We start from the raw sequence: 21,925 nt of genomic DNA, 5'->3' as shown, positions 1-21,925 counted from the left end.
AGACAGTCCTCTGAGACAGTCCTCTGAGACAGTCCTCTGAGACAGTCCTCTGAGACAGTCCTCTGAGACAGCCCTCTAACTGAGACAGTCCTCTGAGACAGTCCTCTGAGACAGTCCTCTGAGACAGCCCTCTAACTGAGACAGTCCTCTGAGACAGTCCTCTGAGACAGTCCTCTGAGACAGTCCTCTAACTCTCTCTGCTCAGCGCTGTGTTCCCACAGCCAACCTTGGGGCTGTATCCTTCATCATCAGGACTGTGTGGGATCACTGTTTACACATCCTCCTCGGGTGCTCTGTGTCTGCTGGTTGTTGATGTTGGTGAATCTGATCTTGGGGGATCGAAGGGCCGGCTCCATTTGTCTTGACCTCCAGAGTAAAGACCAACACAGCCCTGGGAAACTGGGAGAGCCGGGGTCTTTCCCGAGACGGAGGTGATCCATCCTGAAGTTAGGACAGATAGACTTTCTTAACTTTTTCATTATATTTTGGTTTTTTTTTTCAGCTGTAATAACTGGGCAGTTGGAAAGAGACAGGAAAGGAGAGGGGGGGAGACTTGAGGGGAAGACTTGCAGGGTTAGTCGGATTCTAACCCAGGACTCTGCGTTCGTAGGTGACTTGTACCAGCCAGGTCACACTGGCTCTGATCTGACTCCCTCTCACGTGTGTGTGTGTGTGTGTGTGTGTGTATGTGGGGGGCAGGGGGTGGAGACAACCTCTCTTTTAACATTTCCTTCCTCTCAGAATGCACTCATTGTTTTCCTGTCAGCGCGCTGTAAGACCGGTGCAAACCGGGGCCTCATTAGCAGGCTTGTGACTCATGTAGTATTTTCCAGTCGCTATTTCCGACCCACACACACACACACACACAGACACACACACACACAGAGACACACACAGACACACACAAACACACACAAACACAGGCCGATACTGTAAATACACTGTATGTGGCAGCCTCACCAGTTTTATGTCGATCTTCTCCAAGGTCACGTGTTTTCAAATGTAAGGAAAGGGGAGAGAGATTGATGAAGAGAGAGTGATTTCATAGAGGAGATGTTGAGTACAATATTGATCCAAAGTCAATCAGGTGCTCAACATGGTCTCACCCCTCCTCCCTCCTCCTCCTCCCTCCAGTCTCCCCTCCTCCCTCCTCCTCCTCCCTCCTCCTCCTCCCTCCAGTCTCCCATCCTCCCTCCTCCTCCTCCCTCCAGTCTCCCATCCTCCCTCCTCCTCCTCCCTCCAGTCTCCCATCCTCCCTCCTCCTCCTCCCTCCAGTCTCCCCTCCTCCCTCCTCCTCCTCCCTCCAGTCTCCCATCCTCCCTCCTCTTCCTCCCTCCAGTCTCCCATCCTCCCTCAGGCTTCTGTTTCAAAGAGCAGCTTTGAAATCAAGGGAAAACACAGGCTGAGGACTAATGCTTCAGATCAGGGTGTTTATTATTTATTTAATCTGTAGTCTTATCTTCCTGGGTTCCCTGTCCAAACTTGATTACAGTAAATGTTTTAGTCGATGTTGGTAAGAAGGAAAAATTGGGTTGGAGGGGATGGAAAAATGAAGAGAAGGGGAGGGAGAGAGAGTGAGGGGGAGGGAGGGAGGGAGGGAGGGAGAGAGGGAAGAGACAGGGAAAGTGAAATGGAGAGCTTCATTAATAAAAAGTGCTCCCTGCAGCCCAGTGAGTGTCTTCTCTGCAACTCTCCTGTAAATCACGGAGGCTCCCATGCTGCCCCTCCCCAGCAGGGCTCAGGGCTCGCTCGTGTTTACGAGCCGCCCCTCGGAGGGGGGTGGACCCAGACCCGGCCGGAGCAAGGGGGGATGCCAGTAGAGCAGGGAGGCCTTCAGGAGCAGGGGGGTTCTGCCTGCTGGTATACACACTGTCTACATGCTGCAGGAGGTGAAGCGTAGCTGTGCATGGATGTGAAGCGTGCTCATCGCTTGATGATCTTGACTCTGTTGTTTTCCGGAGGACTCTGAGTGTTGCTCTGAGCCCTCACCCCGGTGTCTCTGGTTCCCCTCCCAGGGCTGAAGGTGGAGGGTGCAGGGCTGGGGGAGTGTGAGCCAGGGCCTCCGGAGGGGCCTGGGCGCGGGGTGCTGCTCTTCCCAGAGATCTGCACCATGGAGCTGCAACTACTGGCCGCCGGCTCCCCTGAGCTGGAGGTGATGAAGCACGTGTTCCACAGCCTCCTGGGAGCCGTCCACGCCAACCCCCTCAACGCTGCTCTGCTCTACGACCAGGTGAGGCTGACGAGCCGTCCTCTGGTCTGAGAACAGATTTCTGTTTCCTGTCTGTCTCTCTACCTCCCTGTCTGTCTACCTGTCTTTCTACCTCCCTGTCTGTCCTCCCCTCTTGAGAGGGAGACTGTATCACTGAGTCTTACTCTACTCTGAACAGGGAGGAGTTAAAACCATCCTCACTGGATTCCACACCATCCTCACCCAATCGGACTCCTCGTATACAGGTGGGTTTGCACCACTTTAATACCGTGTCTCCAGGGTTTGATTAAGCATGTTGGTGTGGAGTTGGTCAAGGCTGCTTCTCTCATGATGTTTCATGGATACTGCATGCTGTGCTGTTGTCTGGGTAACTGAGGGTGTTGTTTATGGTCTGTCCAGACTGCCAGGCCCTGCTAGTTGAGCTGCTGGTTGCCATGGTGAGCAAACGGATCACAGCTGAAGAACTGGCGCTATTGATATGTCTCTTCCTGGAGAAGACTCCTCCCACCGTAAGTAGCCACACCCACTTCAGTAACCACTCCCCTTCATGTAGCCACTCCCACTCCTGTAGCCACACCCACTTCAGTAACCACTCCCCTTTGTGTAGCCCCTCCTACTCCACAGCCCTTCCCAATCCTATAGCCCCTCCCACACCGTGCAGTGTCCTGTTAGGTGAAACCATCCCAGTGCTGGATGTGTAGCATCTCATCTGAGCTGCAGTGTAGATCATGTGTACTGTAGTGTAGATCATGTGTACTGCAGTGTAGATCATGTGTACTGCAGTGTAGATCATGTGTACTGCAGTGTAGATCATGTGTACTGTACTGCAGTGTAGATCATGTGTACTGCAGTGTAGATCATGTGTACTGCAGTGTAGATCATGTGTACTGTAGTGTAGATCATGTGTACTGCAGTGTAGATCATGTGTACTGTAGTGTAGATCATGTGTACTGTAGTGTAGTCTAGATCATATGTACTGCAGTGTAGTCTAGATCATGTGTACTGTACTGCAGTGTAGATCATGTGTACTGCAGTGTAGATCATGTGTACTGTAGTGTAGATCATGTGTACTGTACTGCAGTGTAGATCATGTGTACTGCAGTGTAGATCATGTGTACTGTAGTGTAGATCATGTGTACTGTACTGTAGTGTAGATCATGTGTACTGTACTGTAGTGCAGATCATGTGTACTGTAGATCATGTGTACTGTACTGTAGTGTAGATCATGTGTACTGTACTGTAGTGTAGATCATGTGTACTGTAGTGTAGATCATGTGTACTGTACTGTGTAGATCATGTGTACTGTACTGTAGTGTAGATCATGTGTACTGTACTGTAGTGTAGATCATGTGTACTGTAGGGGGCTGGATCTCACACAAGCTCTCCCATGGCATTGTTCATAAACATCACATACAGTGCTGAGCAATTAGCACCAAAGTGTTGGGAATTAATTTGACGAGGCAACTTATTAACACTCAGGTAGTTGTTAATTGCTATGTGGAAGCTTGCTGTTTTTTAGATCTGAACAGGGTTATTTATAACCTGACAGACCTGGTGACGCAGGTCCACAGTTTTCAATATTCTCCACCTTAATTTGTTTGGTGATATGGGAATTAATAACATGGTGGTCAGGTCATACTTGTGTGTGTGTGTGTGTGTGTGCTGGTGGTGGTGTGTGTGTGTGTGTGGCCTAGATGTTTGTCCGGCTCTGTGGGCTTTTGTGCCTACTGTACACGTCGTCTTGGTTACGTCTGTTTCCAGCCCAGGGTCACTTCTGCTTTCATCAACACCATCTCTGGATGGGCTGTCTAAAGCATTTCTAACAATGTAGTGATAATAAGCCCCCATTCTGGTCAGGATATATTACCACACAAACACGCAAACCACCTTTCATATGCCTCGTCTTTGTAAAGGGTTTAAACTGAATTTAAATATCAGAAATGTAAATCTTAGAGAGGTGAGGTGGCTGTGCTCACTGCAGGCCCCCTGTTACCATGTACTGTTACCATGCTCCCTGATGAAGGGTAAGGGTTATGTTTCCATGGTAACCATGCTCCCTGCTGAAGGGTTGGGGTTATGTTTCCATGGTAACCATGCTTCCTCTCTGCTCCAGGACGTCCTGCTGAAGGGGCTTCTGCAGATCGTGGAGGCCAACGTGGACATGGAGCCTCTGTACTTCCTGTCCTTTCCCATGATCCTCAGCAGCTCTGCGCCGGGGGGCTCGTCCCCCGGGGGGCGGCAGAACGGGGGTGCGGGGGGCAGGGGAGGGGGGCTGCTCTGGAGGGGCAAGCCGTCCCCGGGTCACCTGCTCTCCTCCCCCTGGCATGTTGCCCCCCTGCACCTGCCCCTAGTGGGGCAGAACTGCTGGCCTCACATGGCCAGTGGCTTCAGCGCCTCTCTGTGGCTGAAGACGGCCACGCCTGGCGAACAGGAGGGGTCTGGAGAGAAGGGTGAGATGCTGGGTCAGGATGCTGTGTCTGCTGTGTGGTGCCTGCTGTGTCTGCTGTGTGGTGCCTGCTGTGTCTGCTGTGTCTGCTGTGTCTGCTGTGTGGTGTCTGCTGTGTGGTGTCTGCTGTGTCTGCTGTGTCTGCTGTGTCTGCTGTGTGGTGCCTGCTGTGTCTGCTGTGTGGTGCCTGCTGTGTCTGCTGTGTCTGCTGTGTCTGCTGTGTGGTGTCTGCTGTGTGGTGTCTGCTGTGTGGTGCCTGCTGTGTCTGCTGTGTCTGCTGTGTGGTGTCTGCTGTGTGGTGTCTGCTGTGTCTGCTGTGTGGTGTCTGCTGTGTCTGCTGTGTGGTGCCTGCTGTGTCTGCTGTGTGGTGTCTGCTGTGTCTGCTGTGTCTGCTGTGTGGTGCCTGCTGTGTCTGCTGTGTCTGCTGTGTGGTGTCTGCTGTGTCTGCTGTGTGGTGTCTGCTGTGTGGTGTCTGCTGTGTGGTGCCTGCTGTGTCTGCTGTGTCTGCTGTGTGGTGTCTGCTGTGTGGTGTCTGCTGTGTCTGCTGTGTGGTGTCTGCTGTGTCTGCTGTGTGGTGCCTGCTGTGTCTGCTGTGTGGTGTCTGCTGTGTCTGCTGTGTCTGCTGTGTGGTGCCTGCTGTGTCTGCTGTGTCTGCTGTGTGGTGTCTGCTGTGTGGTGTCTGCTGTGTCTGCTGTGTGGTGCCTGCTGTGTCTGCTGTGTGGTGTCTGCTGTGTCTGCTGTGTCTGCTGTGTGGTGCCTGCTGTGTCTGCTGTGTCTGCTGTGTGGTGTCTGCTGTGTCTGCTGTGTGGTGCCTGCTGTGTCTGCTGTGTGGTGTTTGCTGTGTCTGCTGTGTGGTGTCTGCTGTGTCTGCTGTGTCTGCTGTGTGGTGCATGCTGTGTTCCAGCCTGTGTTCACATCTCGTCGTTTCTCCTTCCGTGTGCTCCAGAGGAGGGGAAGACCACGGCGGCCGAGCCCCAGCTGGGGGCCTCCCAGGCGGGGCAGAGAGTGGTGGAGGAGGGCCTGGTGCACGTTCTGTCCATGGGCTCCAAGGCCCTGATGCTGCAGGTGTGGGCTGACCTCTCCTCTGGGTCTCTCACCTTCAGGTGAGTCCTACACCTGGCCGAGAGCTCAGACACGGCAGGTGTGCAAAGCACTGTCTGACCACTAACACTGTCTGACCACTAACGTAGGAAGCATTGCAGTGTCTGACAGTGACAGTAACACACAAACTGTCCAACATACTAACCTGACGTAAACAAGGTGTGGTCTGTGTGGTGTGACTTCCTGTGTGTGACGGTGACTGTCCTGTCGTCAGGATGTGCGTCGACCCTAACGATGAGATGAAGGCAGGGCTGCTGGCGCAGGCGGAGTCTGGGCCGGGCGTGGTCAGACCGGGGCCCTGGCAGCACCTGGGGATCACATACAGCCAACAGCCTGAAGGCAAGAAGAACATCCACGGAAGCCTCGCACTCTGGGTCTGCGGGGTCAGGTAGGAGAGGAGGAGGAGGGGAGGGATTTCATCTAGTCAAACACGTATGATGAAATGCATCGTTTTAAGTACTTCATCCTATTTAGTGTTTTATTGAGCCTCTGTTTATCCAGGCGAGTCGTTCACAACAGGTCTTATTTAGGATGACTAGTAAAACGTGTGTCCAGTGTGAGTGGCTTTCATGTCCAACACGACGTCCTGTCCGTCCACAGGCAGTGTGAGGTGTCTCTGGACTACACCCTGCCCAGGAAGTCCAGCCTGTCGTCCGACAGCAACAAGACCTTCTGCCTGCTGGGACACTGCATCGCCTCGTCAGAGACGCCGTCCAGGCAGGGCGGAGCCTGGGACATGGGCACCGTGCTGCTGTTCAACGGTACGAAGATCCTGTCTCTGACTCTCTCTCTGTCTCTCTCTCTAACTCTCTCTCTCTCTCTCTCTCTCTCTCTCTCTCTAACTCTCTCTCTCTCTCTCTCTCTCTCTCTAACTCTCTCTCTCTCTAACTCTCTGTCTCTCTCTGTCTCTGTTGCGTCGTGCTCCTTCCTCTCCCTCTGCCAGTCAGGCCGACTCTCTGATAGCCTCAAGGTTGCTCTCTACTGGTTGAGACACCACCTCACTCCTCCTCCCTTCAGCTTTTACCATCCTTCACCTCACTCCTCCTCCCTTCAGCCTTCACCATCCTTCAAATGTTCTGCATCGCTCCACCAGTTGCATTCTCTGATTTAGTGATTCAGACAACGCTGCTGTGTACGAGGACACGTGTGTGTGTGTGTGTGTGTGTGTGTGTGTGGATTCTCCACATTCCCAGAGCAGGGGAACGCTGCATACAAAAACGGCCTGTTGTCTGTGATTGGCTGTGATGGTCCGTGTCCAGTCATACCAGCCTCAGAACCTGACTGATGTCATTATTCCAGCCTCGCTGGCTCGCTACGCTAACCATGTGTGTGTGTGTTTAAACTGTGTATGTCTCCCAGGCTCCAGGATCGGTCCAGAGGAGGCGTACTACCTGTACGCCAGTGGGCCGGACCTCACCTCCATCATGCCCTGCAGGTACGGCCAGCCGCGGGGGCTCTTCTCTAAGTACCTGACCCAGGAGGGGCTGAGGTGCGAGCAGGTGAGAGAGCTGCTGATGAAGAACAAGGACGTGGACACGACCAGCCTCGTGGTGAGCTCGTCTGTCGCCCTCAATGCTTATTAGCATCACACACACACACAGACATACACACTTCCTGTCCTCTTTCTGAAAACGGCCCTTCTTTTAGCTCTACAGAGATGCTATCTTTAATTAGTTCTCCCTGCCCCCCTATCCCTGCCCCCCCTCTCCCTGCCCCCCCTCTCCCTGCTCCCCTATCCATGGCCCCCTCTCCCTGCCCCCCCTCTCCCTGCCCCCCTATCCATGGCCCCCTCTCCCTGCCCCCCCTCTCCCTGCCCCCCCTCTCCCTGCCCCCCTATCCATGGCCCCCTCTCCCTGCCCCCCCTCTCCCTGCTCCCCCTCTCCCTGCCCCCCTATCCCTGCCCCCCCTCTCCTTGCCCCCTCTCTCCCTGCCCCCTCTCTCCCTGCCCCCTCTCTCCCTGCCCCCCCTCTCCCTGCCCCCCTCTCCCTGCCCCCCCTCTCCCTGCCCCTCTGATCTGTTTCCTGTGTGTCACAAGTGCTCAGCTAGAGCCACAGATAATGTGACAGTGCGCTAGTAGCTTTGTGGCTCGAGTGTGTGATGTAAATAGCATCTCTTTTGGATTTAAATATTACAGTACCTGCAGAATATTCTCACGTGAATTGGTTGGTGTCAGGATCATGCATTATTTATCAAGCTGCTATAACAAGACTTTTAGCAGTGACAGGTTTATTACGGCTATCTTTAGACTGAAACCACCAAACCGTGATCTAATGGATTACATTTACATTTTAACAGTGACAGTTAAATATGTGTGTGTGTGTGTGTGTGTCAGCACAGAAGAAGGTTCTAGAGGTGTCTGTGTAACCCTAACCCTAACCCAGTAAAGAGAGAATATCGTAAATGTGTCTTCACAGGAGTGTGTTAATCATTTTGTTAATCATTGTGGTGTGTGTGTGTGTGTGTGTGTGTGTGTGTGTGTGTGTGTGTGTGTGTGTGTGGACGCAGGAGGGCCTGGCGGTGGTGTTTGCCCCCAGCAGTCCTAGGAGCTACACCATCTACGAGCCGGTGATCCGGATGAAGGGCCAGGCCAGGGTGGTGGCGTCCCAGAGGCCCTTCAGCTGTAAGGAGGTGCAGAGCTCCTCTCTGGACCCCCAGAGCCTGCGTGGCCTGCTGCCCTCCCAGCCACAGGGCCTGCACAGCGTCCTGCACAAGATCGGAGGCACCGGGAACTTTGTGTTCCTCTTTGCCCGGGTACGATGAACAGAGAGGAGCTTAATGGGTAGAGCTCAGGGTTATAGCATGTTGTAGAGCTCAGGGTTATAGCATGTTGTAGAGCTCAGGGTTATAGCATGTTGTTGAGTTCACGGTTATAGCATGTTGTAGAGTTCAGGGTTATAGCATGTTGTAGAGCTCAGGGTTATAGCATGTTGTAGAGTTCACGGTTATAGCATGTTGTAGAGCTCAGGGTTATAGCATGTTGTAGAGTTCACGGTTATAGCATGTTGTAGAGTTCAGGGTTATAGCATGTTGTAGAGTTCAGGGTTATAGCATGTTGTAGAGTTCACGGTTATAGCATGTTGTAGAGTTCACGGTTATAGCATGTTGTAGAGTTCAGGGTTATAGCATGCATTAGAACTCAGGGTTATAGAATGTTTGGTAATATCTGAGAATTAGGGTTAGTTTCCGAAAGCTTTAATCTCTGTGTCATTAGTTTACAGTCCTCCTCCCCTCTCCCCTCTCCCCCCCCTGCAGGCTGTAGAGCTGAGTGACTGTGAGAGGACTCAGGCCCTGGCTCTCCAGGTGCTGCTGTCCCTGGCTAAACTCAACCAGCACCGCATCCACGAGATGGACTGTTGCCACGGCTACGCCATGATCCACCAGGTCCTCATCAAGTCCAAGTGCATTGTGGGATACCACATGCTCAAGGTGAACCACATCAAGTTCATGTTCATATGATGTTAGGACGACCACAGCTGAATCCAATCCAGCTTTCTGACTTGACACTCATTGTGGTTCATGTTCGTGTGTTGACGTTCCCACTCAATACCTGCTCAGCAGGATTATTTACAAGGCTGTGTTTCTGCTGTGAGACAGTGTGAACTGATGCGTCTGTTACCTGAGCCCTGCTTGTAACTGAGCTGAGAGCCCGGGGGACATCTGTCTGCTAGACAGGACGTCTAGACAGGACCATTGAAGACTCGTGGGACAGACGAGAGCTGGAGAGACAGAGCTTCACACTGGCTTGTTTCAGTGCCATCATGTGACCGCCTTCATGCTTTCCTCACTCACTGATACAGCCGTCTGTTAACCCTACATCAGTGTGGATACTATAGACAAGATCTGGAGACTCTCGTGAGGTGTAGTCAGTGTAAGGTGCTCTCTAACGGAGAACCCATCATCTGATTCATCTCCCCTGCACTGATGTTGGACAGTATGACAAATATCCCCGGCTGATTGCTAGAGACAGGTCCTCTGTGGGGTAGAAAGGGTTAGTTGTGTTGACAGTGATAAGTGCTCAACGGTGTTCCATGAGGAGAATATAGATTTTCCTCCTGTCATTGCCAATCTCAATCCCCTCTATCGAGAGTGCGGTTGGTGACATTTCTGGAGATCGTAAATCCGGGCGTATCTGGCCCCCTCTGTCTCATACATGACCAGTGCTGTCCAAGGTGGCATATTGAGCAGAGAGACTATCCTGTGTTAAAGTGTGTGTGCTCCCCCTCGCTGCAGACCCTGCTGGACGGCTGCTGCAGTGGCCCCATCCTGATCCAGGGGGAGAACGGACACTTCCGCCTGGACGCCGAGTCCTGCGCTGTGGTGCAGGACACCAGGCTGCTGGCAGACCTGCTGCTGGACTGGAAGATCTGGGCCAAGGCTCAGGTACACACACACACACACACACAAGGCTCAGGTACACACACACACACACACACCACAAGGCTCAGGTACACACACACACACGCACACAAGGCTCAGGTACACACACACACACGCACACAAAGCTCAGGTACACACACACACACACACACACCACAAGGCTCAGGTACACACACACACACACGCACACAAGGCTCAGGTACACACACACCACAAGGCTCAGGTACACACACACACACACACACGCACACAAGGCTCAGGTACACACACACACACACACACGCACACAAGGCTCAGGTACACACACACACACCACACAAGGCTCAGGTACACACACACCACACAAGGCTCAGATACACACACACCACACAAGGCTCAGGTACCGACAGCTGGTTTATACTAAAGCTAACATCTGAACTCTGTGTGTGTGTGTGTCAGGGAGGCGTGTGGGAGACCCTGCTGGCAGCTCTGGAGGTCCTCATCAGGGTGCATCACCCCATGCAGGTGTTCAACATCCGCCAGCTGCTCAACGCCCAGGTGGTGCAGCGCTTCCTGCTCACCTGTCAGGTGCTTCAGGTAGGAGAGCAGCTCCCCAGCGCCCCCACCAGGACGGGAGGGGAACTCCCTGTCACACGGCTCCTCCCCCTGTGGTGACCGTGAAGCGGACGTCTCATGCGTGTGTGTTGTTCCTCCTCAGGAGAATCGGGACGAGCACCTCACCTCCATCCCACAGGAAGTGTGCATGTCGTTTGTCAAAATCATCCAGGAAGTGCTGGGCTCTCCTCCAGATCTGGACCTGCTCAGGCTGGTCTACAGCTTCCTGTTGGCCGTGCACCCGCCCACAAACACCTATGTGTGCCACACCCCCTCCAACTTTTACTTCTCCCTGCACATCGGTGAGACGCTCATTCACAACCGCTCAGCCCTATTAAACACCCAGAAACGCCTCCTATGAACTCATGTTGATACATGGGATCATACCTGCTCATGTGTCTTCTCACCCAGATGGTAAGCTGTACCACGAGAAGGTCCAGTCCATCATGTACCTGAGACACTCCAGTAGTGGAGGCAAGTCCACCAGCAGCTCCGTCATGTCTCTGTCCCCGATGGTCTTCTCTGAGGCTGGCCCTGAAGGTACTTAGTGAATCCCCCTGTACTGCTGCTCTCTCACCATGTTGAGCAGGCCAGCACACTGTCTCCTCTAACACACCAATCCACTGAGATTCTAACAGCACCCAGCCTTCTCAAGTTAATAGCATTACTGCTAAAGAGGTCAGTGGTGCTTAAAAATGTGCAAGTCATCAGTCTCCAGTACTGGAAATATCCTCAGATATCTCTTTGTTACGGCTGAGAGCTGTAATAGAGAGGACTTCATTGTCTGTCTACGGGTAAAGTATTCTTGTTAAACAAGGTTTTGATTTAGAGGTTACAGCTTTGATTTGAGCCAATGTAGGTCTATTGATGGTCACATGGAAATCTAGGAATTTGTGCTATTTATCCAGCAAGGATTACTCAGGGCTATACCTGGGTTACAGGACCAGGGTTCATCTGTGTGTTACCTGTGTTACAGGACCAGGGTTCATCTGTGTGTTACCTGGGTTACAGGACCAGGGTTCATCTGTGTGTTACCTGTGTTACAGGACCAGGGTTCATCTGTGTGTTACCTGGGTTACAGGACCAGGGTTCATCTGTGTGTTACCTGGGTTACAGGACCAGGGTTCATCTGTGTGTTACCTGTGTTACAGGACCAGGGTTCATCTGTGTGTTACCTGGGTTACAGGACCAGGGTTCATCTGTGTGTTACCTGGGTTACAGGACCAGGGTTCATCTGTGTGTTACCTGGGTTACAGGACCAGGGTTCATCTGTGTGTTACCTGTGTTACAGGACCAGGGTTCATCTGTGTGTTACCTGGGTTACAGGACCAGGGTTCATCTGTGTGTTACCTGGGTTACAGGACCAGGGTTCATCTGTGTGTTACCTGTGTTACAGGACCAGGGTTCATCTGTGTGTTACCTGGGTTACAGGACCAGGGTTCATCTGTGTGTTACCTGTGTTACAGGAGCGATCCAGGGCCCTTCTCCTGAGCACCTGGGGGAGGACCAGTCCTTACGGCCCCCAAGCCTGGCTCCCTCCCCCTACTCCTCCCCTACCCTGTCCCCCCGGGGGGGCCGGGGGCCCGAGGGGACACTGGGCACTCAGCCGGCGCTGGGCAGCACAGAGACCCTGAGGAGGAGCGCTGGAGATGAGCCTCTGCTGAGCAGCTGTGAGTCAGCAAAGACCATCTGTGACTCCCGGGAGGTAGGGGAGAGCAGGGCGGAGGCTGGGGAGAGCAGGGCGGAGGCTGGGAAGAGCAGGGCGGAGGCTGGGGAGAGCAGGGCGGAGGCTGGGGAGAGCAGGGCGGAGGCTGGGGAGAGCAGGGCGGAGGCTGGGGAGAGCAGGGGGGAGGCTGGGGAGAGCAGGGGGGAGGCTGGGGAGAGCAGGGGGGAGGCTGGGGAGAGCAGGGGGGAGGCTGGGGAGAGCAGGGGGGAGGGCCAGGGTGAGGTCCGAGGCCTGAACACGCCGCGCATCAGCGTGGAGGAAGAGGCGGAGGTGGACAGTCTGGCAGAGGGCAGTCTGGCAGAGGGCAGTCTGGCCGAGGGCAGTGTAGGTGGGCAGGAGGACCGCTTCGACTGGGCCAGCGACGAGGCCCCGCGGAGGCCCGACAGCCTGAAGGGCATCCAGTCCTTCCAGAGGAGCCAGAGCAACCTGGCCAGCCTGGGCCTGGCCTTCCCTGCCCAGAACGGCTCCCTGGCCCTGGGGCGCTGGCCCAGCCTGGGGGACCGCAGCAGCCTCCCCGAGGACTGGGAGAGCTACACCTATTCCCCCGGCTACGACCGGGCCCACAGCAAGGCCGACTCCAATGACAGGTACGCATCAAACGGGGTAGGTAGGTGGGTTTCGAAAGGTTGAAAAAGTAGTTTTGAAAAAAAGGTCAACAAAAGAAAGATTAGAAAATGTTTTAAACATGTTGTGTTGTGGAAAAATAGTTTCCAAAGGTTACAAAAATATTTTCTCAAACACGTTTCACACGTGTTGGGGAAAATGTTTTCGAAAGGTTGCAAAAATATTTTGGAAAAATGTTTTTTTTTTTACTAAACTTTTTGTGCCTTTTTTGTCTAGTGTGTGGGGAAAACTTTTTGAAAGGTAAAAAATAAATAAAGACCTGTCCAAATATACTACGAAAGTGGACATAAAGTTCAAGACCTTGTATGACTCATGCACTGTGACTATCCTTAAGTAACCCAGACCAAGATTCAGTTCCACTACCACAAAGGTCAGTTAGTTTAGTCGTCATCCGTCCTGCCATGGTTAATATAACTGACTCCCTCTTCTTGTGAAATCAAAATAGACACACAGAGAATCAGAAGATCCTTTGTTCAGTTTTGCATATTGATTCATACATAAGTGATTATGCTAAATGTTGTCTCTTGAACCGTCTGTGGAAATGAGTTTCCGTCGAATTGCGGCAGCATCTGTTCACCCTGATCTCTTGTCGAGTATCATCAAGCTCTCGTTCATAGGTTTTAACATTGTCCTCCAGTAAAGCCGATTGGCTAATTACATCCTCATCCGCTTTGCTCATCTTTGTGTTTCCAAAGCCACCCGAGACATCTGCAGGTCACATGGTCCCTGTCATGCACTCTAGCTCCTCCCCCCTGGACTCTAGCTCCTCCCCCTGGACTCTAGCTCCTCCCCCTGGACTCTAGCTCCTCCCCTCTGGACTCTAGCTCCTCCCCCCTGGACTCTAGCTTCCCCCCTGGACTCTAGCTCCTCCCCCCTGGACTCTAGCTCCTCCCCTCTGGACTCTAGCTCCTCCCCCCCTGGACTCTAGCTCCTCCCCTCTGGACTCTAGCTACGCCCCCCTGGACTCTAGCTCCTCCCTTCTGGACTCTAGCTCCTCCCCCCTGGAGTCTAGCTCCTCCCCCCTGGAGTCTAGCTCCTCTCCCCTGGAGTCTAGCTCCTCCCCCCTGGAGTCTAGCTCCTCCCCCCTGGAGTCTAGCTCCTCCCCCCTGGAGTCTAGCTCCTCCCCCCTGGAGTCTAGCTCCTCTCCCCTGGAGTCTAGCTCCTCCCCCCTGGAGTCTAGCTCCTCCCCCCTGGAGTCTAGCTCCTCCCCCCTGGAGTCTAGCTCCTCCCCCCTGGAGTCTAGCTCCTCTCCCCTGGACTTGAATCCTGTAAATCCTGTCTTGTGCAATAAGGCTGTCAGGCCATATCGGTTCTAGAGAGCTGATCGAGAAATCCAGCTTTTTAATAACAGAGGACACGGTTGTTTATATATGAGCTCTCTGTTCTCCCTGTATGTGTAATGCACCTATCACCCTTGCTGAAGCTCAACCTTTTAGAAACATGAATATTTACTAAGTAGCCACTGTGTTCCAGGAGTACAGAGGACTGCCTGGTGCTGGTGTGCTGCGGACTGTACGACCTGCTGAGAGGAGTGCTGCTGCTGCTGCCTGACCTGATGCTGGAGGAGGTGATGGACAAACTCATCCAGCCTGAGGCCCTCATCGTCCTGGTCAACCACTCCTCTCCCCTCATCCAGCAGGGGGTGATGAAGGTGAGCTGGCCACCGCTACCGTCCTGTTAGACAGGGAGATGATGAGTCACATGATAGCCAATCAGACGGACACCTGAATGTAGCAACTTCTACTTACGACTTGTATTGTTATGCACCAACCTACCAAAGCAAATTCCTTAAATGTGAAAACATACTTGGCAATAAACCGGATTCTGATCCTCTTATCCTCATCCTCCAGTTGCTGGATGCCTACTTCAGCCGAGCCTTCAAGGAGCAGAAAGAGAAGTTCCTGAAGAACCACGGCTTCTCTCTGTTGGCCAACCAGCTGTACCTCCACCAGGGCAGCCAGGGGCTGCTGGAGTGCTTCCTGGAGATGCTGTTCGGCCGCCCCGTGGGTCTGGAGGAGGAGTAAGTACTGTGGGACAGAGGATATCCTGTCTGCTGAGCGATGCTCGGGTCGTCCCCGGGGACCCCTGCAGGGACGAAGCGGCCTCACGCTCTTACCCTGCTGCTGAGAGACCACTCTACAAACATTATATACATTATATATACATTATATATACATTATATATACATTATATACATGTCGTAGTAGTTTGATTTGGTGGTTTGGTGACGGTTAATAACGTGTCTGTCTGTCTGTCCTGTGTCTGTCTGTCTGTCCTGTGTCTGTCTGTCTGTCCTGTGTCTGTCTGTCCTGCGTTGTCCAGCCTGGACCTGGAGGACATGGAGGGCATCTCTCCCTTCAGGAAGCGCTGCATTATCCCTGTGCTGGGCCTGATAGAGAACTCCCTGTGTGAGAACGCGCTGGTGCACAACGTGCTGTGCATGCTGCTGCAGCTCATCAACGCCTGCCCCAAGCTGGCCGACGTCCTGCTGGACCACGGCCTGCTCTACGTGCTCTTCAACACGCTGTCCACCCTCAACGGCATGGAGGCCGGGTACGACACACCACCACGACCCCCTGCCCTCCCTCGCTCTCCCCCCTGCCCTCCCTCCCTCTCCCCCCTGCCCTCCCTCCCTCTCCCCCCTGCCCTCCCTCCCTCTCCCCCCTGCCCTCCCTCCCTCTCCCCCCTGCCCTCCCTCCCTCTCCCCCCTGCCCACCCTCCCTCTCCCCCCTGCCCACCCTCCCTCCCCCCTGCCCTCCCTCCCTCTCCCCCCTGCCCTCCCTCCCCCCTGCCCTCCCTCCCTCCCCCCTGCCCTCCCTCCCTCCCCCCTGCCCTCCCTCCCTCTCCCCCCTGCCCTCCCTCCCTCTCCCCCCTGCCCACCCTCCCTCTCCCCCCTGCCCTCCCTCCCTCTCCCCCCTGCCCTCCCTCCCTCTCCCCCCTGCCCACCCTCCCTCTCCCCCCTGCCCTCCCTCCCTCTCCCCCCTGCCCTCCCTCCCTCTCCCCCCTGCCCTCCCTCCCTCTCCCCCCTGCCCTCCCTCCCCCCTGCCCTCCCTCCCTCTCCCCCCTGCCCACCCTCCCTCTCCCCCCTGCCCTCCCTCCCTCTCCCCCCTGCCCTCCCTCCCTCTCCCCCCTGCCCTCCCTCCCCCCTGCCCTCCCTCCCCCCTGCCCTCCCTCCCTCTCCCCCCTGCCCTCCCTCCCTCTCCCCCCTGCCCTCCCTCCCTCTCCCCCCTGCCCTCCCTCCCTCTCCCCCCTGCCCACCCTCCCTCTCCCCCCTGCCCACCCTCCCTCCCCCCTGCCCACCCTCCCTCTCCCCCCTGCCCTCCCTCCCTCTCCCCCCTGCCCTCCCTCCCTCTCCCCCCTGCCCTCCCTCCCTCTCCCCCCTGCCCTCCCTCCCCCCTGCCCTCCCTCCCCCCTGCCCTCCCTCCCTCCCCCCTGCCCTCCCTCCCTCTCCCCCCTGCCCTCCCTCCCCCCTGCCCTCCCTCCCCCCTGCCCTCCCTCCCTCTCCCCCCTGCCCTCCCTCCCTCCCCCCTGCCCTCCCTCCCCCCTGCCCTCCCTCCCCCCTGCCCTCCCTCCCCCCTGCCCTCCCTCCCCCCTGCCCTCCCTCCCTCTCCCCCCTGCCCTCCCTCCCTCTCCCCCCTGCCCTCCCTCCCTCTCCCCCCTGCCCACCCTACCTCTCCCCCCTGCCCTCCCTCCCTCTCCCCCCTGCCCTCCCTCCCCCCTGCCCTCCCTCCCCCCTGCCCTCCCTCCCTCTCCCCCCTGCCCTCCCTCCCTCTCCCCCCTGCCCACCCTCCCTCTCCCCCCTGCCCTCCCTCCCTCTCCCCCCTGCCCTCCCTCCCTCTCCCCCCTGCCCTCCCTCCCTCTCCCCCCTGCCCACCCTCCCTCTCCCCCCTGCCCTCCCTCCCTCTCCCCCCTGCCCTCCCTCCCTCTCCCCCCTGCCCTCCCTCCCCCCTGCCCTCCCTCCCTCTCCCCCCTGCCCTCCCTCCCTCTCCCCCCTGCCCTCCCTCCCCCCCCTGCCCTCCCTCCCTCTCTCCCCCCTGCCCTCCCTCCCTCTCTCCCCTGCCCTCCCTCCCTCTCCCCCCCTGCCGTCCCTCCTCTCCCCCCTGCCCTCCCTCCCTCTCCCCCCTGCCCACCCTCCTCTCCCCCCTGCCCTCCCTCCCCCCTGCCCTCCCTCCCCCCTGCCTCCCTCCCTCTCCCCCCTGCCCTCCCTCCCTCCCCCTGCCCTCCCTCCCCCCTGCCCTCCCTCCCCCCTGCCCTCCCTCCCCCTGCCCTCCCTCCCCTCCCCCTGCCCTCCCTCCCTCTCCCCCTGCCCTCCCTCCCTCTCCCCCCTGCCCTCCCTCCTCTCCCCCTGCCCACCCTACCTCTCCCCCCTGCCCTCCCTCCCTCTCCCCCCTGCCCTCCCTCCCCCCTGCCCTCCCTCCCCCCTGCCCTCCCTCCCTCTCCCCCCTGCCCTCCCTCCCTCTCCCCCCTGCCCTCCCTCCCTCCCCCCTGCCCTCCCTCCCTCTCCCCCCTGCCCTCTGTCCTCTGGTCTCTGTCTTCTGGTCTCTGTCCTCTGGTCTCTGTCCTCTGGTCTCTGTCCTCTGGTCTCTGTCCTCTGGTCTCTGTCCTCTGGTCTCTGTCCTCACGCTGTGCTCTCTCATCCAGGATCCCCCTGCACGACTACAGACTGCTGGTGGGGGACATCCAGCAGCTGCTGGTGGCCGTCACCATCCACTCCTGCAGCTCCTCGGGGTCGCAGTACTTTCGCATCATCGAGGACTTGGTCACCCTGCTGGGGGTCATGCAGACCAGCAAGATGCCCCGCACCCAGGGTAGGCCTGGCAACCAGGGGGCCATTTTGCCTGGTCACCCCTCTCAGACCAGAGACTAGACACTATACGACTAGAGTACTAGATGTACTAGGCTACATCTGGTTGCTACCATGGCTCCCTTTATGATCCAGCCTCTGTGAGAGATTGTGTTTACCATAACGAAGGGCTCACAAAAATCCTTCCTGTTCTTCCTGCAGAGATGGCCGTAGCCCTGCAGTTCCGCGTCCTCCAATCAGCCATCGAGTTCATCAAGACCACAGCCAATCAGGATCCCCAACCTCTGAGCAGCTCTGTGCACCTGCCCCCCTCCCCCCACCACGCCCTCCACCCCAAACGCCGCAGCATCGCAGGTGAGCGCCAGCCCGTCACTCGCCTGTTCAGCCAGCAAACATTCCTGTCACCGCAGACTCACCTGTACACCTGTGTCTCCACCCTCCGCCCCTCTACAAAGGTTCCATGGCCATGAAAGACTCCATAATCCCCCGCCTCCCCAGACAGCACTACTGTTCGTACGGCCAGATCCCCCTAGCCCACGCCTTCAGCTTCCTGTCTCAGGACAGCCCCCTCCCCTCCCCCTCCAGCAGCACCTCCTTCCTGCTGGTCTCAGACCCAGGTAGCCTGGCGGGACACAGCAGGAGAGAACATGACCCATGTCTTCTCCTATGCGGTGATCTCCAACCTGTCCCTCTTCCTCCGGGCCTCTCTTGCACGAGGAAGAGGCTGGTTGTTAACCTGCCCGGTACCCACACCAGTACTGGTGCCTGTGTGTGGTTTTAACCTAACACTTTGAAGATTTCTACATCTAGAAGTGGGCATGTGTTGCTTTTTTTGGATCAGTGTCTTTGCAGATGCTGATTAAACATGCTGTCTTGACGTATGTGTTGTGAAGTGAGGGAAAGATGCATGGCATTTGAGCACTTTTTTTTCAAAAGAGCGTCCCCTAAAAGTTCACGGTTTTCACAGCTGGTTTTGCTCACGAGATGCGTGCATGTGTGAATGATGACAAAACGTCCTAACACCTGACGGAAAACCTTTGATATTTCCAATTCGTCATTTGATTTAATTGTATCTGTGTTGTTGTTTGTGTGTGTGTGTGTATGCGCATGTATATGCATATGTGTGTGTATGACTGCGTGCATGTGTGTGGCTGGGTGCGTGTGTGTGCGTGTGTGTGTGTGCGTGTGTGTGCATGTGTGTGTGTGTGAGTGTGTGCGTGGCTGGGTGCGTGCATGTGTGCGTGCGTGCGTGCGTGTGCGCGTGTGTGTGTGTGCGTGTGTGTGTGTGTGCGTGTGTGTGTGTGTGCGTGTGTGTGTGTGTGTGCGTGCGTGCGTGCGTGCGTGTGCGTGCGTGTGTGCGTGTGTGTGCGTGTGTGTGCGTGTGTGTGCGTGTGTGTGCGTGTGCGTGCGCGTGCGTGCGCGTGTGTGCGTGTGTGCGTGTGCGTGCGTGTGCGTGTGTGTGCGTGTGTGTGTGTGTGTGTGTCCCAGGCCGCCGCAGGTTCTCCCTGGCCCAGTCAGACTCCCTGCTGACGAGGATGCGCTCGGTGGCCAGTGATGAGCTGAGCCACCTGATGCAGCGCAGGATGAGCCAGGAGAACCCCATCAGAGCCAGCGAGACCGAGTTCATCCAGCGCCTGCAGAGGCTGCTGGTCCTGGCCGTCAACAGACTCATCTACAACAGTAAGACACACTCATCTCCAAAGCCACATACAGAGGGGCGGATTCGAACCTGCGACCTCTTGGTCTGCAGTGGAAAGCTCTAACCACCGAGCTGTGTTCTCCCTCTCCTTTCAGATGTCAGCAAGGACTTCTGTGACCTGCTGACCTTCCCCGACTCCCCCGACCAGCCGCCCCCCACTCCCGACCCCGACCAGCCGCCCCCCACTCCCGACCCCGGAGACCACCCACACGAGGAGAACGGCTCCGCCCCCGCCCCGCCCTTCCCCCTCCCCCCCGCCAGCATGAGAAGCTTCCAAAAGGAGATCCTGAAGCTGATGATGGAGGCCATCAAGATCAGCCTGGTCAGTGTGAGGTTCACTGCATACTGCACCAGCTGTTTGGATGAAACAACATTACAAAGCTACTTGAACTTGGAACACGTGTGATGCGTGATGTCCTGGAACAGCTTGTGTGGCGGTACGCTAGTCTGCGGCTCCATTCCTGTGTGGGAGGAGCCGCCAGCGGCCCTGCCTGACCCTGCGGTCCTGCTTGTGTCTCCTCAGGGCAGCGCCGGGCGGGGCGGTGCTCCTCGCCAGCAGTGGCGCCGGGTCCTGTGGTCGTGCCGCGACACGTTCCGGGTCCAGATCGGCCGTCTCCTGGTGCACGCCCTCAGTCCCACGCGGCCGCTGGCAGACAGGAAGGAGGCGCTGGACTTTGTTCTGGACCCCAGCCACCCGGACATCCTCAGGGAGAGCCTCAGCCCGGGGCTGGAGGTGAGACACAGCCCGCTGGAGCCTGTCTGACGCCGTCTGACGCGGGCGTCTGAGGGAGGGAGGGAGAAAGAGAGAGAGAGGGAGGTAGAGAGAGAGGTAGGGAGGGAGAAAGAGAGAGAGAGGGAGGTAGAGAGAGAGGTAGGGAGGGAGAAAGAGAGAGAGAGGGAGGTAGAGAGAGAGGTAGGGAGGGAGAAAGAGAGAGAGAGGGAGGTAGAGAGAGAGGTAGGGAGGGAGGTAGAGAGGGAGGTAGAGAGGGAGGTAGAGAGGGAGGTAGAGAGAGAGGTAGGGAGGGAGAAAGAGAGAGAGAGGGAGGTAGAGAGAGAGCTAGGGAGGGAGAAAGAGAGAGAGAGGGAGGTAGAGAGAGAGGTAGGGAGGGAGGTAGAGAGGGAGGTAGAGAGGGAGGTAGAGAGGGAGGTAGAGAGGGAGGTAGAGAGGGAGGTAGAGAGGGAGGTAGAGAGAGCACATCCCGTTGTGTCAGGCTCTTTCACATGTCTGGTGGAGTTTCCAGACAGCTGCCTTGGCTCAGGGAAGAAGAAGACGACTGCTCCTCACCAGACCCTCGCGTTGCCATGGAGCCCCCCCCCCCCTGGGTGGAAGCTTGTGTGGATGAGCCCTCGCTGGAACCACAGCAGAGTTACACACTCTGATCATTTACTTTTTACTGCAGTATGTCCACTTGTCATTTAGTGATCCATCAGAAGCTACAGACAGATCCAGGCCTGTGCTGGAGACGAGGAGGAATATGGAAGGAATCTCTCTGTAGTTAATGTGATGTGATAGAACCATAAATGGATCTGTTTTGCTTTTTGTGACTGTGTGTCCCCCAGCACGGCCCCAAACTGGCTCTGTTCCTGCACGAGATGCTGCATGATCACAAGGACAGCCTGAGCAGGGAGGACCAGGGGCACGCCGGGGCCTTTATGACCTCCCTCAAGCTGTGTGGTCATCGCTGTATCCCCCCCAGCGCCCCTCACAAGCCGGACCTGCTGAAGGCCATCCGAGAGGTGCCATCTCTCCCTCCAACTGGCCCTGCTGAGACAGACGAGGCCGGGGACAGTAGAGCTGTCACCTCCCCCTCCGTCACACACAGGAGGACTGGAGTTTCAGGTGTAGAAGCTACAGTGTCTGGTCACACAGCTGATTCACTCTTCTCCTCTCCTCCTCTCCTCTCCTCTACTCCCCTCCTCCTCTCCTCTCCTCTCCTCCCCTCCTCCTCTCCTCCCCTCCCCTCCCCTCCTCCAGGAGAAATACAAGTACGAAGGAGAGGAAAAAAACAGCAAAGCAGCTTGGGAAAAGAAGATGGCCAACACTCAGAAAGGGTGAGAGGAGGAGAGGAGGGGGAGAAAGGGAGATGAGGAGAGGGGGTCGATGGGTTGAGAAGGAGTAGAAGGGGACAGGACTTAGTGCTGGGTGTCTTTTCCTGTCAACTAAACCAGACGTTATGTCAGATCCGATGCAGTCCTCCTCCCTCTGTGGCTGTTCTCACCTCTCTGTCTCTCCAGTCTCATTCAGCGGCTGGACGGGAAGTCCAAGGACATCTCGAAGATCGCGGCGGACATCACGCAGAACGTGTCCCTGCGGCAAGGCATGGAGAGGAAGAAGGTCATCCTGC

At 56.4% G+C, this 21,925-nt stretch overlaps 1 protein-coding gene across 1 annotated transcript in view; it reads left to right on the top strand.

The window, feature by feature from the left end:
* The window catches only part of lyst (lysosomal trafficking regulator), a 60,224-nt gene that overhangs the window by 26,577 nt on the left and 11,722 nt on the right, over positions 1-21,925 (top strand). Inside the window, exons 9-37 of the mRNA XM_062464553.1 lie at positions 222-318; positions 2,016-2,230; positions 2,388-2,454; positions 2,609-2,718; positions 4,323-4,659; positions 5,602-5,758; positions 5,971-6,144; positions 6,357-6,517; positions 7,116-7,306; positions 8,262-8,507; positions 9,009-9,182; positions 9,987-10,136; positions 10,572-10,709; positions 10,831-11,029; positions 11,139-11,267; positions 12,194-12,432; positions 12,652-13,040; positions 14,551-14,728; positions 14,928-15,097; positions 15,400-15,630; positions 17,719-17,885; positions 18,083-18,235; positions 18,337-18,498; positions 19,370-19,561; positions 19,676-19,902; positions 20,104-20,313; positions 21,141-21,317; positions 21,556-21,632; positions 21,816-21,925. The exon at positions 21,816-21,925 is cut by the window's right edge and continues 79 nt beyond it. Coding sequence (XP_062320537.1) covers positions 222-318; positions 2,016-2,230; positions 2,388-2,454; positions 2,609-2,718; positions 4,323-4,659; positions 5,602-5,758; positions 5,971-6,144; positions 6,357-6,517; positions 7,116-7,306; positions 8,262-8,507; positions 9,009-9,182; positions 9,987-10,136; positions 10,572-10,709; positions 10,831-11,029; positions 11,139-11,267; positions 12,194-12,432; positions 12,652-13,040; positions 14,551-14,728; positions 14,928-15,097; positions 15,400-15,630; positions 17,719-17,885; positions 18,083-18,235; positions 18,337-18,498; positions 19,370-19,561; positions 19,676-19,902; positions 20,104-20,313; positions 21,141-21,317; positions 21,556-21,632; positions 21,816-21,925 — 5,227 coding nt within the window. The remainder of the gene's footprint in view (positions 1-221; positions 319-2,015; positions 2,231-2,387; positions 2,455-2,608; positions 2,719-4,322; positions 4,660-5,601; positions 5,759-5,970; positions 6,145-6,356; positions 6,518-7,115; positions 7,307-8,261; positions 8,508-9,008; positions 9,183-9,986; positions 10,137-10,571; positions 10,710-10,830; positions 11,030-11,138; positions 11,268-12,193; positions 12,433-12,651; positions 13,041-14,550; positions 14,729-14,927; positions 15,098-15,399; positions 15,631-17,718; positions 17,886-18,082; positions 18,236-18,336; positions 18,499-19,369; positions 19,562-19,675; positions 19,903-20,103; positions 20,314-21,140; positions 21,318-21,555; positions 21,633-21,815) is intronic.

The sequence above is a fragment of the Osmerus eperlanus genome, chromosome 6 (assembly GCF_963692335.1).
Source record: "Osmerus eperlanus chromosome 6, fOsmEpe2.1, whole genome shotgun sequence".
Taxonomy (NCBI): domain Eukaryota; kingdom Metazoa; phylum Chordata; class Actinopteri; order Osmeriformes; family Osmeridae; genus Osmerus; species Osmerus eperlanus.
The sequence above is the reverse complement of the archived record's forward strand: the minus strand, read 5'-3'. Positions and strand labels throughout refer to the sequence as shown.